The sequence below is a fragment of the Meriones unguiculatus genome, chromosome 14 (genome assembly GCF_030254825.1).
Source record: "Meriones unguiculatus strain TT.TT164.6M chromosome 14, Bangor_MerUng_6.1, whole genome shotgun sequence".
NCBI lineage: Eukaryota > Metazoa > Chordata > Mammalia > Rodentia > Muridae > Meriones > Meriones unguiculatus.
In genome coordinates, this window is record NC_083361.1 from 88,517,275 (window position 1) to 88,533,201 (window position 15,927).

Genomic DNA, 15,927 nt, shown 5'->3' on the forward strand with positions numbered 1-15,927 from the left:
TTTTATAAGAATATGTTAATCCTAACTGAAACATAAAATATTTTATATTATATATTATAATATTTTTAATTTTAGAATATTTTAAAATATACTATTTCATATTTTATTTTATAGAGACACATGAAGAAGTGTAGCCATATGAGGTTTCTGAGTAGCTTCCACCAAAATTTAGATCATTTCACTGATATAAGACATGCATGATCTCTCAAGTGAATTTACCTGTTTTATGTTCTTTAATAACCTCCCATTATTTTTCGAACCACAAAAAACGTGAAATCAATCATAAATATGACTGTAAATTAAGAAAGTAGAAAATGAAGTGGCAAATGAACCTATCTTTTTAAACTTAGTTCTTATAACTGCTGACAAATAATAATTATGGTATTAATAGAATACAATGTATCTGTATAAAATATAGAAAGTGTCACCCCGGAAATTAACTTATCTAGCACCTTACTAACTTTCCTGATGGTGATATAATAAAGTCTATTCTTTGAAATAAAATAGATGGAGATAAACCCCATCATTCAAAGTGATGTCACATTTGGGAACACCATTGTGGTGGTTTGTTTGTTTGTTTTTCTTTTTTCTTATATGTGAGACAGACAAAGAAATAATGTCAAAATAGAAAGACTATTATAGAATTTTTAAAAAGTGCAGCCGCATGAATGCAAAAAGAGAGGAAGCTACCAACCCAGGTGCAGCTGGGTCAGAGGGTAGTTCTAGCTTGAGTTTTAGAAGAAATCTCCCCAGTTTCCACGAGGTTGTACTAATTTTCACTTCCACCAATAGTGAATAGGGCTAGCCTACTTTGCTAAAGTCATTCTTCACTGCTTTTCTAGGAAAAACAGCTGTTCAGGATGAAGAGAGATGGACTCTCACAGCAGTTCTGTTTTACATTTTCCTCAAGGGGGGGCATCTTGAACACTTTTCAAAATGTTTATGGGCCATTTAAGTTTTGTTTTTTTTTTTTCTTTTGAAAATTCTCTGTTCAGTGCCATGGTCAGTTCTGGTTGAGGCCATCCACAATAACAAGAACAGAATATGTCTGGCACGAATGCGTAAATCAATGAACCAGAATAGAAGATCCAATAACAAACACATACAGTGACAGCTACCTGATTTCTGAGAGGGGAAAAAAAGTGCAAAAACACTCACTGGAGAAAAAGACAGGTTTCTTAGCAAATGGTTTTAGAAAACTGGATTTTGTCTGTGGAAGAATGAAACTTGATCTTTTTTTTTTTTTTTTTTTTTTTTTTTCACAAGCAGAAAAAAATCAACTTCAAATTCATCAGACAGCTTAATGTAAACCCAGAAGCCTTGAAATCTCTAAAGGAAAAAGAATGCACTTCAAGACACAAACATAGGTAAGGACTTTCTGAATGAGACTCTGGCTTCTCCTTACACAGAGGCCATGCTAATTTTCTCTGCATCATTCCAATTTTAGTATATGTGTTGTCAAAGCGAGCACACGGATCTAGCTTCTCAAGACAATAATTTACACACTGACACTCACAAAATTTCACAATTTTTGCTCAGCAGTAGACTGCAAATGAAGTGAAGAGGCAGCCCATGAGCACCGAGGAACTCTTTGCCAGCTGTACCCAGGCAGAACCTTGAAAGATGAGCCATTCGGGACACAGCAGTGTCTTTTATCCATGAGTGGTCTATTACAAGAAAGATGGAATCAAGAGTCTTCTGTGTGGTTCCCATCCATTAGAAATACCTCTCCAAAAGTTGATACTCAGTTCCAAGGTCAATGCTGCTGCCTCTGAAGCTGGCTGAAAACATGCCTCAAAGCTCTCAAAATCTGTACACCTCATTCTCATTCCGGCTTGTTTTATAATCCCGTACATTCTTTCTGTCATTTGCATGTTTGCCAGACATCCCTCACCCTCTAGGATGCTATCATAATTCTTGTGCACACTCTCCACTTTGATAAACCCGGTGACTGAAAGCATTAAGTCCCAAAAAGACATTTCCATTGGACTAGTCAGAAATCTAGTGTGTTCTCACAGGACTCGCCTTGACTAGATTAGATGTGAAAGATTCCATACTAGCCCCATTACAGCCACACGTGAATGCTCTTGCTCATTTAATTATAAGAACTTAGTATGTATTTTCATTTTAATCTTACTTCAAGCATGAGAAAACACTAAAGAGGCCTATAAAATTGATAAGCCTATGAAACACATTGAAACAATTTAGACCAATTCTTGCTCTAATCTGTTTAGGTGCTGCTGTGGATATTTAAGTGTCTGTGTGGTGTATTAATATGAATAGTGATGTCACTAGTGCTCTCCAGTGACTGCCAGAATCCCAGACTCATTTCCACATAAAAACCAAATTATGCTTGGTGTTCAGATAAAAAAAAAGTTTTCTATATTTCTGTAATTTATCTGTTCTTTATTCATCTTCACTTTTCTCTCCTAAATAAGGTCAATATGGGAATGAAAAACCAGCTGGATAGTATGGATTTTGCCAAATCAGGACCGGACGTTTCTTTTCACCACTGGCTGAACGGATCACCATCAATGCTGTCGATTAGGTGGTCAGCAGGCTTCAGTGCACATTTTTGTTTCTTCTTACATTGAAAACTTGTAGTGATGTTTACAAATGGACAAAAAGTAGAAGAGCTCTGGGAATTTGTATAATAAAAGCAACATGAGTTAATCTGAGAGAAAATTAAGGTTAAATACAAATACAGTTTTCTCTCCATAATAAACTCCTCCCTAAGTTACAGTATTTTAGATAAACTTTTGTCTTAAAGGAATGCTCCTGAATCATGAAATCATGTGTCCTACTTTTCCTCTTCCTTGGGACCCTAATCCAGCCACGTTTCTGAGTCCTGGGCTCATTTTAGGTGGCTGTTCTGTCTTAGATTTGTCGCCTGTATTTTCTCTAGTGTTCTGGGTTACAGAGTCAACCACTTCTCTCAGGGTGAAGTCGCCATGAGGAGTGTTTTCATATCAACACGTCACCACACCGAGGCCTGTCTTTGCTGATAAGGAAGACTAGCTGGAGTGAAGTTGCTGCGTCAATTAATAAAGGCATCTTGCCTAGCATTTTTGTTTTTGAAATGAATATACCTATCAGGGATAGAGAGAATCAGGAGCTTGCTCTCAAAATAACAGTCTAGGCTTACCATAAAAGTTGTCGTTTTTGTTTAGTTTTGTTTCCTCCAAGCAAGTGCAGGTTTTTTTTTTTCTAATAATACACAAAGTACATGAGCTATGTCTGTTTCAGTATGCTGACTACAAATTCAGTTTTTGAGCCTTGTGTAGGGAGTTTCTGATTAAACCCGACCAGGCACTAAAAAGAAACAATTGACAGAAAACCAAAGATGTTACATTCTGAATGACTGCATCTATAGGTGCAGCTCTTCCTCGACCTGAACCTCTTATCAATCTGTATCTCTTAGTGGTCTTCTGCACCCTGACATAAGTGGGCAGTGAGCATGTCTGCTGAGGGAAGTTGTTTGCATGAACTCTTTCACAAATTACGAAGTCCACTTGTTTCAATTAGTGGGTAAGAATCTTCAGTTCCATATGAAACAAGATGTTGCTTCCAGAAAAACTGAGTACATAAGGCTTTCCTGGGAGGCACACAGTTATAAATGCAGCTTTACTCTCTCTTAGCAGGAATGCATTTTTTTGCCCAGTGCTCAGCTGCCCCCAGTCCTCACTGACCCGATCTGTACGGATGGCTCTCTGTGAAGAGAAGAACTGATGATCTTCCCCATGTGAAAGAGAATGCTGAGTTGGATCACTGGGTTTGTATTTAGATTGTTAACTGTATCTGGACATTTTAACTGGGGATTCCACTAAGTCACTTAGATATAAACTAAAGACATTCTACTTTCCTGGGTCAGTGTGTGTGTGTGTGTGTGTGTGTGTGTGTGTGTGTGTGCAGGTGAGGATTACATTAGTCTGTATCCTTGCTAGTGGCCTCCAGTAAAACTTAGGAAAAACCTAAAATGTCTCACCATTCCTGTGAACAGTCATTGCATATGCTATGAGCAAAGAGTGATGATTCCCTCATCTGCAAGACTACCTTGCAAGGATGCCAAGTTTACAAGTGTTAACTGCTAGTGTATCCACATTTTACATATATATATATATATACACATTCACATCTGCTCTAACACTTGTTCTTTGCCTCTTTGATAACAGCTATTCTAACAGATTAAAGTGATATCTCTTGGTGATTTTTCATTTGCATCTCCCTAATACTGAGTTTCTTTTCATGTGTGTCCTGGAAATGTCTGGGACTTCTTATTTTAAAAAAATATCTGTTTAATTCTTTTTTTCATTTCATATTCTTTTTTGTCGATTATATGTGTCCTTTATATACTTTGCATTTTAATGTGTTATAGATTATTAGTTCACAATTATTTCCTTCCATTTTAAATTGTATTTCATTTTGTTAATTATTCTCTAAGCTTTACAGAAATTTTATTAAGTCCATGCTGTTTCTATTTTACTTTTTTGTTTTTGTTTTCTCTTTTCTGTGTGTTTGGTGATAGATTTAAAAAAAAAAAACCTGTCTTTGGTTGCTATCTAGTGAGTCAATTAAGACAAGCCCTCACTCTGTCTCCTAGGCAGGCATCAGACTCATGGTCATGACCCCCAGGAATGCACTACAACTCTGGCTCACAGCCAATCTTTATAAATTTCACCTACACTCAATTCTCAATATTTCACACCTTTCTATCTTAAGGCTTTGGGTCCTTTTAAGCACAAGGCAACAGTTCAACTTAATTTCATTTGACGGCTTTGTTCTAATCTCATAATTGCTCTCTAATTATTCATCATGTATCATAAGTATTAGTCTAAGAACTTTGCCAGACTTGCAGTAGAGGAAAAGCAATACTTGGAACTCACATTTTGTCTCTAGAACTTAGCATAACCTACATGGTTACAGAGGGAGAAAATACAAGTGTGAGATATTTCCAGTAATTACACAAACCATTTCAAAACCAGAAAAATCACCAGAAATCACCAGGTCAGAGAGAGGCAGATCTCCAACCCTGTCGTGGATATTCAAGACAGACACATTAGGAAAGTACAGACTTCTTTGGGCCATTAGCCCATGAAAGCTCCCAAGCAGACAATGACTGTGAAGAAACAAGAAGTTTCTTCTCATTTTCTCCCTCGTCCTGTATTTTCCTCCTATTCACACCTCCTGCCCTCAAGTGCAAGCTGTGAGTATGTAAGGATCCATGATCATTGATGGAAGAGGCAGGGCACAAGGGCTCAAGTATCCTCCTTTTTAAGTATATTTTTAACACATTGGTGAATTCAAAGATAAAGGAGGTTGGGAGAGGATGGAACATGTTCACAGAAAAACAAGGAAGGGAGGAAACTTAAGAGAACTGGAAACCAGGCAGGAGAAATTTAAGTGAGGTCTCTGAGGTACTGGACCACAGGTGGAAAGACAGGAGATATTTGTGAGAGAAAAAAAAAAAAACTAGAAAAAGATTTACTCCAAGACTGTAAATTAAAGCCTTAGTTGAATTCTTCTCTGAGCCTAAGGAACAGGTGCCAGGGAAGGTTTCCCACACAGCAGCTGCTTACTATCTCATCGTCCATCATGAAGACCAGACATCTGTTTATTAGCTCAAAGTTAAAATGAATACCTTTCCTCTGAACACACACCTCTTCTCTTTATGTTTTATTTTTGAATGATTTTAATGAAAATAAAAATGTCATGACCTTCACCCTCCTTTTTCACTCTCCAGCATATCCCAATGCCTTTATATCTTAAAGGCTTAACATAAATCCTTTCAACACACACAAATAATTAAAACACACCATGGCAATGAAACAATCATTTATTAGATAAATGCTGGATACCCAAAGGCCTCCATCATTTTCCCCACAATTGACAGTTGTTGTCCAGGGGACACAAAACCTTTGTGCATGGGCCACAGCAGGAAAGAGGGCTTAGTGGTACTTGTGAGCCAGGGCAGTGGCCACTCCAGCCACCACCTTCTGAAAGGCGGCCTGTGCACAGGGGGTGAATTCATTACCCAGGTGGTGAGCCATCTCAATCACAATCATATTGCCCAGGAGCTGTGGGAAGATAAAAGAGGCATCAACATGATAGTAGAGCAAAAATACCAGAAACTGCAGGCTCCTTTCAAATGGAATTTATGGTCATAATCTTAAACTATAGGCAGAATGACAGCTGGCTCTGCTGGCCAATTTTGATAAGAACTTTTCTGTGGCAGGCAAAATTTATATGCAAAGTATATTCTTCCCTATCAGCCTAGCCTGAAAGCCAATTATCACTAGATAAGTCTTTAGAGCTGGACAAATTAGCAGGAAAAAACTTATCTTCCTTGTTCTCAAAGCAAGTTACCAGGAAATATTTGAAAGAAACCAAAAGTTAGATAAATGATGAAGAAACGCACTTTAAAACTACAACTGAAAATTAAAATTTACCGAAAAGAGGAAATCCAAACATGTTGCAAGATATTTGATCCCATTGAGAACCCCCGAGATTATGAAGAATAAAATCCTGTTTCTTGTATTGTAGTCCAGCCCTAACAGACACTTTAATCCAAGAGCTTTCTGTACACAGGACTCAATAAAATGAACCCCTAGGTCAAGAGGTGAGCAGGAAACCGGCAGACAGGAATTAAAGAGTAAGAGGGACTTTGAGTTGAGGGGTATTTCAGGCAACACCTAGAAGGGAAATGGCTTTTAGCTCTCTAGATCTTGAGCTTTTTGAGCTTTGAGCTAGCTTTGCCCTTTGACCTTGGTTTTTTGTATTAAACAGGTTTTTTTGCTGTTGTTGTTTTGACATGTATTTTGGGTGTTTATTTTACTCTTCAGTAGATACCTATATTTAAAAATCCATTTTTATGAACTACTTATTAATAGAGTTTAAAGATCTTAAAATATTCATTCTATGAGTACTGTGCTCAAGTAGTTCTGTGCTGTTGAGTCTCAATTTCACCATTTATGAATGGCGAATGCACAACTCCTTTCACAGATGTTTCACTGAAACAATATAAACATTAAAGCACCATAGAAATGCAAAGTTAGTTCCTCTTGCTCTTTAGTCCAACAGCTATATAAACTTGGTGATAATTGTACTTTCTTTATCTTTTTCCAATTCAAAATGATGTTTTTCACAGTCTGTGATACTGTTTACTGAATTGGGACAGTACAGTTCCTCATCCATGGCTTACTCTCAGGAAATCAAATGAGCCTTTTCCAGTCCACTGCAAACAGGATCAGAGTGATTTCTTACAGGTGGACACAGGGCACAGAGCATCAAGAGTTCTGAACCATCACTGTATTCCATAGTCCAATCCCAGATTTGTCATTGATGAAACAATGAGCACACACACACTATAGGAGATGGCCTTGGGCTTTGGGGACTTAACCTCCTGGGCTAAGAGCTGAGCTAGTAAGGTTTTGGGGCTTTTTCCTCTGAGTAGGAAAGTCAGCTGGTACTTTCTCTGACTCTTGAACTTGCAGGTTTTCAACCCAGTTTTTGGCTCCTCAGTCTTATCAGTAAAATAGAATGGCTGGGATTGTCGTTCATTTGAAACAACAATTTAGAACAGAGTGAAAGGAAAGAAGGAGTGTGAGTGGAGGGTAAAATGGTTGCACTCTTGGCAACACTCCCCAGGGCACCACCAGGCACCATCCAGCTACACTGCTCCCTACAAGCGCTTCCCTTTCCTTCTCACAAGAGGGTGAGCATGCAAGGCAGAGCAAGGAAACACAGGGGCCCAGCAGACTCACCTTGAAGTTCTCAGGATCCACATGCAGCTTGTCACAGTGGAGCTCGCTCAGGCTGGCGAAGGTGCCCTTCAGGTTGTCCAGGTGTTTCAGGCCATCACTAAAGGAGGTAATCACCTTCTTGCCATGGGCCTTCACCTTGTCGTTGCTCATGACAGCAGAGGCAGTGGACAGGTCTCCAAAGCTGTCAAAGAACCTCTGGGTCCAAGGGTAGACAATCAGCAGCCTAACAAGGAAAGCACAGGCAGAGGACACTGAGAGTCAGTGCCTGCTGGAGAGCAGACTTCTGTCTCCACAAGCCCAACTTCACTTGTGAGCTGCCTTGTGGCCTGGATACCAACCTGCCCAGGGCATGGCCACCAATTTCATCAGCGTTCACCTTTCCCCACAGGCCAATAACCAGGGCCTTCTGAGCATCAGTCAGGTGCCCCATGGTGTCTGTTTCTGAGCTTGTGAGTCAGCACACTAGGTCAGAAGCAAATGTGTGGAGTAATTGGTCATGCTCTGCTTTATATACCCAGCCCTGGCTCTTGCCCTCTATGCTGGTGTGAGCAGATTAGCCAATGCCAGGGCGTGGCTCTCCAGGGTGAAGCTTCTGGGATGATAACCATAACCACTTAGGGTGGCTGTGGCTCAGGCTTAGGGACCTCAGATCTGGGTCCTTTCTCTGAGTAGTGCTTGCTCTTACACCTGCAGCAACCCCTGGCGCTAACACATCTTCTCTGGCTACTATATTTATACTGTTTGCACCAATAGCATAGTTTGTTTGTTAGATAGTTCTCCTTTCATATTGTTACTACACAGATGAAAATTGAAGCACATTATACATCAGAAAATCACCTGGACATTCTTAGTTTGAGGGTTTGAGGGGTTCTTCCCCATTACAGATTATGCAGCCTAAACAAGAAGACAAAATCATCATTATCCTTTTGGTTTTCTCGGCTAGCTCTCTTCAGGTCATGAATCAAACTTCAGATAGGAAAATATGTGTTCATGTATTTCAAGTCTCTGTTTTGTGTGCTCCCTCGTTTCTGTAATTTGCTCACTTCGTCAAGTGACTCTGACAAGTGGCACAGAGCTAAGCTGAACTGAGCATGCCCTGAACATTTGTTACTCTTTCTGTTTATTGAAACCAGACATGGAAACATAGAGGACTCACATCTCAGAAAAATAAAATAAAACAAAAATGAACATAAAGCTAATTAGAACCCAAAGCTTAGGGTAAATGTCAGGAGACAATTATCTGTAAGGAAAGACTGAATAAGACAGCTAAATTTCTCAGTGTGTAATCAACTGATGTCTGGAGGAGCAGGGGGACTTCCTATCACTTAAGCTCAGTGTCAGCCCAGACACAATCTCTAGAGGCAGGAAAGATGGAGGAAATTCTTCCTGTGTTCACATTTCTTCCTTCCTTCCTTCCTTCCTTCCTTCCTTCCTTCCTTCCTTCCTTCCTTCCTTCTTTCCTTCTGTACTTCCTCCTTCCCTCTATCTCTGCCTCCCTCTCTCTCTTTCTCTGTCTCTCTCCCTCCCAAACTCCCAGCCTCCCTCTGTTTTCTCTCTCTCTCACTGTGTGTGTAGCACATTCATGGATTTGCATATTCATGGATTTTTTTCAGACTCCCTTTACTTTCCATCCTCCAAACACTCACATAAAATAAGCATGAGGAGCATGAGAAAGGGGAATGAGGGTGAACATGACTAACATACATTATACAAATTTGTGAAAGTATTAAACCATGAAAAGCCCTCAAAATTTGCTGTGAAAAGAGGAAAAAGCATTTCTGAACAGTATGAGATTAGGTCTTCTCTGTCTCTGACTGTCTCCATCTCTCTCTATGTGAACTTGTTTCCCTCTGTCTCTCTCTTTTTGTCTCTCTGTCTCTGTCTCTCTGTGTGTTTGTTTGTGTGTGTGTGTGTGTGTGTGTGTGCCCCTATGAGCCCTATTACTTGTTTAGTCAGTCACGTTCTGATGGAGTATAACAACCAACAGTGAAATGAGAAGTTCTGCTCACTGTGAAGACAATACTGTGATGGTTTCCTGCAGGCTTCTTCATTAGGTACTGTAGCATTTATTCCAGAGCTGCAATGTGGTTGATGGTCTTATTACTCAGATTGAACTTCAACCACAAAGGTTTTAAGACATCCTAAGGTCTGGTGTGAATGTAAAATTAAGTGGCCACCATAACAGCCTAATTCAGCCATATATATATATATATATATATATATATATATATATATCCCATATATATGGGATATGGGGAGCCCCACCATCACCAACCCATCCCAGCACACCAAATCACATCAGGATTGACCTCATCCTCATCCACTGAGGCCAGACAAGGCAGCCCCATTAGGCTGAAGTGCTTGAAAGCAGGCAACAGAGTCCATGTTATAGATAGCACCTGCTCAACTTACTAAGGGATCCACAGGAAGATCAAACTGCCCATCGGGTATGTATGGGTAGGCCTATATCCAGTCCATGCATGCTCTTTGGTTGGTGGTTCTTTCTCTGTAGGACCCCATGGATCTAAATTAGTTGACTCTGTTGGTTTAATTGCAGAGTTCTTGTCCCTCTAGGTTCTTCTCCCACTCATCCACTGGACTCTCCAATTCTACCTTATGGTTGGCTGTGAGTCTCAGCATCTGATTTGAATAGTTTCTGCTGGTGGGGGGATTAGGGGAAGGGGCTCTCAGAGAATGATTACGTTATGCTCCTATCTGTAAACATAGTAGAGTATGCTTAATGGTATCAGGGCTTGGCTATCTCCCATGCAATAGACATCAGGTCGGGCCAGGCATTGGTTGATCATTTCTTTAGTCTCTATCTTTGTCTCTGCCTATCTTGTAGGTAGGTAAATTTTGGTTCTAAGGTATTTTTAAATAAATGGGTCATTTAGTTAAATGATAGTACTTTAGCACATTCTGAGTGAATTAGGAGTGACACAGAGATAGTGAGGGATCATAGAAATTTCAGATCAATTCAACTATTAAGTAAGTACAGTATCGCCTATTTTAAGAGCACATTACCTCTACTACCTGCAGGAGAGACTGGAAACCATCTTAGTAAAGGAGGTTGCTGAAAAGACAATCAGTGCATGTTTGTTTTCTAATATGGAATTTAAAGAGAGAGAGAGAGAGAGAATATGAAAGAAAAAGAAAAGTTAGTGGGATCCGTGGAAGGGAGAGGAGAAAGAAGGGAGAGGATGTGAGAGTAATATAATCGACACACCTTGTACACATAGAAAATGTCGCAAATAATGTCATCAGTTCGGTCATTAACAAAAATTAATAGAGAAAAATACTGACAAATGAATTCTTTACCAAATTTAAAATATGTGATACATCAACACTAACTATGGTATAAAAAGAAATAATTTTATTTAATTTTATTTATTTATTTTTATTAGATTTTATTCACTTTGTATCCTGGCTTTAGCCCTCTCCTTCATCTCCTCCAAGTACCACCTACCCTCCCTCTTCTCCCCATTGGCCCTTACCCTAGTCCTAGGCCCTCCTCCCCTACTATCTGAGACCTATCAGGTCTCATCAGGACTGGCTGCTTCATCTTTTTCTGTGGCCTGGCAAGGCAAGACCCCACCGCTCCACCCCCCAGAGAGAGGTGATTTTCCCTGCCCCCTGTTTCAAATGTTGTCTCAGAGGCTCATTGCCTCCTTCTGATACTGTAGGCCTAGTCCTGGATGCTTCCAGCCTCCTTGCAATCTAACCTAGACCTAGAATGTTTTCAGCCTCTGAGATTTACTGCTTAATAAGTTTGAACGTTCTTGTTCTCCTTGAGCTCAGAGCTGATTGGATCAACTCAGATGTCCTGGATCAAACCTCTTTCCCAGATCACTTATTCTTTTTTCTTTCCTTTTTATTTTTTATTGATTACAATTTATTCACTTCATATCTAGACTATAGCCCCCTCCCTTATCTCTTCCCAGTCTGACCCTCTGTCCCTCTTCTCCCCCTATGCCTCTCCTCTAGTCCACTGATAGGGGAGTTCCTCCTCCCCTACCATCTGACCCTAGCCTATTGGGTTTCATCAGGACTGGCTGCACTGTCTTCCTCTGTGGCCTGGTAAGGATGCCCTCCAAACCAGGGAGAAGTGATCAAAGAGCATGTCACCAAGTCCATGTCAGAGACAGCCCCTGCTCCCCTTACTAGGCTACCCACATGGAGACTGAGCTGCCCGTTGGCTATATCTGAGCAGGAGTCTAGGTCTTCTCCATGGATGGTCCTTGGTTGATTCATCAGTCTCTGCAGGACCGCTGAGCCCAGAAGTTTTTGGATCTGTTGGTCTACTTTTGGAGCTCCTATCCCCTCCAGATATTTCTATCTGACCCTTCTTCCATAAGATTCTCTGCGCTTTCCAAAGTTTGGCTACAAGTCTCAGCATCTGCTTCAAAGTCCTGCTGGGTAATTTCTTTCAGAGACCCTGTGTGGTAGGTTCTTACCCAGTTCTCTGTCTTCTCCTGCTTCCAAAGTCTATACATTTTGCCTTTCTAATGAGGATTAAGCATCTTCCCTAGGGTTCTCCTTGTTGTTTAGTATCTTTAATAATATAGATTATGGATTTTATTATGTTTATCCTATATTAAAAGTCTAATATCCACTTATTAATGAGTATATACCATATGTGTCTTTCTGCTTCTGGGTTACCTCACTCAGGATGATCTTTTCTAGATCCATCCATTTGTCTGCAAATGTCATGATTTTCTTCTTTTTAATTGCAGATTAGTTGTCCATTGTGTAGATGTACCACAATTTCTGTATCCATTCCTCAGATGAGGGACATCTAGGTTGTTTCCAGATTCTGGCTATTACAAATAAAGCTGCTATGAACAAAGTTGATCACATGTCTTGTTTATGATGGAGCATTTTTGGGTAGATGCCCAGGAGTGACATAGCTGGATCTTAGGTAGAATTTTCCTAATTTTCTTAAAAAGCAGATCATTTATTTCCTAAGGGGTACAGAACATTGCACTCCCACCCGGAATGGAGGAAGGTTCCCCTTTCTCCACATCCTCTCCAGCATGTGTTGTCACTTGAGTTTTTGATCTTAGTCATTCTGTAGAATGTAAACTGAAATCTCAGGGTGGTTTTGATGACTAAGGACATGGAGAATTTAAGTTTTTTTCTGCAATTTAATATTCCTCTGTCGAGAATTCTGTTTAGCTCTGAAACCCATTTTTTAATTGGATTACTTGGTTTGTTGGAGTTTAAATTCTTCAGTTCTTTGTATATTTTGGATATTAGCACTCTGTCAGATGTTGAGCTGAAGATCTTTTCCCAGTCTGCAGGCTGTCGTTTTGTTCTGATGATGGTGTCCTTTCTTTACAGAAGCTTTTTAGGTTCATGAGGTTCCATTTATTCTCACATTTGTTTAATTTTTATTTTTTATATTAATTATAGTTTATTTACTTTGTATCCCAGTTGTAGCCCCCTCCCTCATTTTCTTCCAACCCCACCCTCTCTCCCTCATCTCCTTCCTGCTCCTCTCTAAGTCTACTGATAGGGGAGGACCTCCTCCCCTTCCAACTGACCCTAGTTTATCAGGTGTCATCAGGACTGGCTTCAATGTCCTCCTCTGTGTCCTGGCAAGGCTGCTTCTCCCTCCAGGGTTGGGGATCAAAGAGCCTGCCACTGAGTTCATGTAAGAGAAAGTCCCTGTTCTGCTTACTAGGGAAATCCACTTGGATGCTGAGTTGCCATGGGCTATGTCTGAGCAGGGGTTCTAGGTTATATCCATGCACGGTCCTTGGTTAGAGAATCAGTCTCAGAAAAGACCTCTGTGCCCAGATACATTTGGTCTTTGTGGCGCTCCTGTCCTTTCCAGGTATTGCTAACTCCTCCTTCTTTCATATGATTCCCTGCACTCTGCCCAAGGTTTGGTTCTGAGTCTCAGCATCTTCTTTGATGCACTACTAGGTAGAGTCTTTCAGACGCCCCCTTCAGTAGGAAGCTAGATTTATTGATTGTTGCTCTTAGAGCCTGCACTGTTAGTATTCTGTTCAGGAAGTTGTCTCTTGTGCCAATGAGGTCGATGCTTTTCCCCACTTTTTCTTCTAACAGGTTTAGTGTATCTGGTTTTATGTTGAGGTCTTTGATCCACTTGGACTTTAGTATTGTGCAGGTTGATAACTATGGCTCTATTTGCTTTTGTCTACATACAGACATCTTAGATCAACACCATTTGTTGAAGATGCTATTTTATTTCCAATGTATGGCTTTAGCTTCTTTGTCAGAAATCAATTATCCACTGGTTTGTGGCTGTATTTCTGGGGTCTTTGATTCTATTCCATTGATCCACCAGTCAGTTTATATTTTAGTAAATGCTGTTTTTTATTATGGTTGCTCTATGGTACAGCTTGAGTTCAGGGATGGAGACACCTCCAGAAAATGTTTTATTGTACAGGTTTTATTTATTTATTTATTTATTTATTTATTTATTTATTTATTTATTTTAGCAATTCTGGGTTTTAGAGTTTTCCATATGAAGTTGAGAATTGTTTTTTTTTCCAAGTCTATAGAGAGTAGTGTCAGGATTTTGATGGGAATTGCATTTAGTCTATAGATTATAGATTGCTTTGGGCAGGATGGCCATTTTCACTATGCGAATCCTACAGATCCGAGAGCATTGGGGATCTTCCATATTCTGACATCTACTTATAATTTTTTTCTCTACAAAGTTGAAGCTGTTTTTATTTTTTTTTCCATACAGATCTTTCACTTGCTTGGTGAAAGTCACACCAGGGTACTACATGTCACCTAAGGCTATTGTGAAGGGTGTCATTCCCTAATTTCTTTCTCAGCTCACCTGTTTTTTGTACACTAGAGGATTCTGGGTTCTTTTGTGGGGGGGGTCTAGATTTTTTTTTATTAATTTTAAATTATTTGTTACAATTTATTCACTTTGTATCCCAGCACAAGCCCCTCCATCATCCCCTGCCAATTTCTCCCTCAATCCCTCTTTTCCTTGCATCTGGAAGGGATCTGGAAAACGGTGTGAAGGATCATGGTATAGGAAATAATGATGAGCATTATATCCAGCCCTGTAGACAGCAGGGCCATGGTCAGGCCATATATGATGTTGACAGTGATACTGTCACATGCCAACCTGGCAATGCCCATGTGCTCACAGTATGAATGGGGAATTACATTTCTCCCACAATACAGAAGTCGATGGACCAGGAAGATGAAGGGACTGCAGATGAAAAGGCTTCTGAGCACAGCGGCTGTACCGATCTTGCCAATGACTGAGGAAGTGAGGATGCTGCCATATCTCAGTGGATAACAGATGGCCACATAGCGGTCAAATGCCATGGCCAGAAGAATGGCAGACTCTGCCACAAAGATGAAATGAAAGAAGAACATTTGGGAGACAAAGCTACCAAAGGATATACTCTTGGAATGAAACCAGAAGATGGCCAGCATCTTGGGGGCTGTGGCTGTGGAGAGCAGAAGATCTGCTAAAGCCAGCATGAAAAGGGAAAAATACATGGGCTCATGGAGACTGCGTTCAGTCACTATCAGGAAGATCAGGAGAACATTGCCTATGACAGCCAAGATGTACATAGAACAGATGGGGATGGCAATCCAGGCGTGCAGGTGTTCCAGGCCTGGGATCCCAAACAGAACATACCACACATCCTGTGGGCCAGTGTGATTGTGAAAGGAGGAGTCCACCTTCATTGTCCACATAAGCCCTGGTCTTCAACAAGCACTACAGGGGTGAAGACTGAGAAGGACTGCCAAGTCTGGATAAGGTCTGATCATATTCTTCCCAAATATTTGCATCTGTGTGGAAAGCACTAGTGAGGATTAACTAGCCTAAATATTCACACCTATGATCAAGAAAGTAATCATTGCATCTTGAAAGAAATGGTGATTGTTTGATATGTATTTTAGCACCTTACGTATATGAGCTCCTTAAATCTTTGTGGTGACCTACTAGAACGGTCTCTGTGTGAACCTTATAGCATCCACACTATTATTCACATGGACAGAAAAGGGAAGGCCCATAAGCTTTGAGTCTCTTTCCCTAGAACTCATTGAATCCCAAACTCAAAAGAAAACCTGACAGCTATGATCTTAGTCATCTTCTACTACTACAAATCAAAATAAAAGTTCTACTACTACATGTCAAAATAAAAGTAATAATCTATAA

The 15,927-nt window shown here is 40.2% G+C and overlaps 2 protein-coding genes and 1 non-coding gene across 3 annotated transcripts; all 3 read right to left on the reverse strand.

The window, feature by feature from the left end:
* Window positions 1-1,363: 1,363 nt before the first annotated feature.
* On the reverse strand, window positions 1,364-1,471 carry LOC132647765 (U6 spliceosomal RNA). The gene has a single exon (XR_009586108.1). It is a non-coding gene; the product is annotated as a U6 spliceosomal RNA (small nuclear RNA).
* Window positions 1,472-5,815: 4,344 nt separating this feature from the next.
* LOC132647277 (hemoglobin subunit beta-like) lies at window positions 5,816-8,258 on the reverse strand. The gene is made up of 3 exons (XM_060367755.1): window positions 8,099-8,258; window positions 7,761-7,983; window positions 5,816-6,074 (listed from the first exon to the last, which is right to left on the reverse strand). Exons 1-3 carry the CDS (start codon window positions 8,188-8,190, stop codon window positions 5,946-5,948), a joined length of 444 nt encoding a protein of 147 aa, XP_060223738.1. The 5' UTR covers window positions 8,191-8,258; the 3' UTR covers window positions 5,816-5,945.
* A 6,462-nt stretch (window positions 8,259-14,720) lies between these two features.
* Window positions 14,721-15,452, reverse strand: LOC132646994 (olfactory receptor 52Z1P-like). The gene has a single exon (XM_060366228.1). The coding sequence runs from the start codon at window positions 15,450-15,452 to the stop codon at window positions 14,721-14,723; it is 732 nt and encodes a 243-aa protein (XP_060222211.1).
* Window positions 15,453-15,927: the final 475 nt, after the last annotated feature.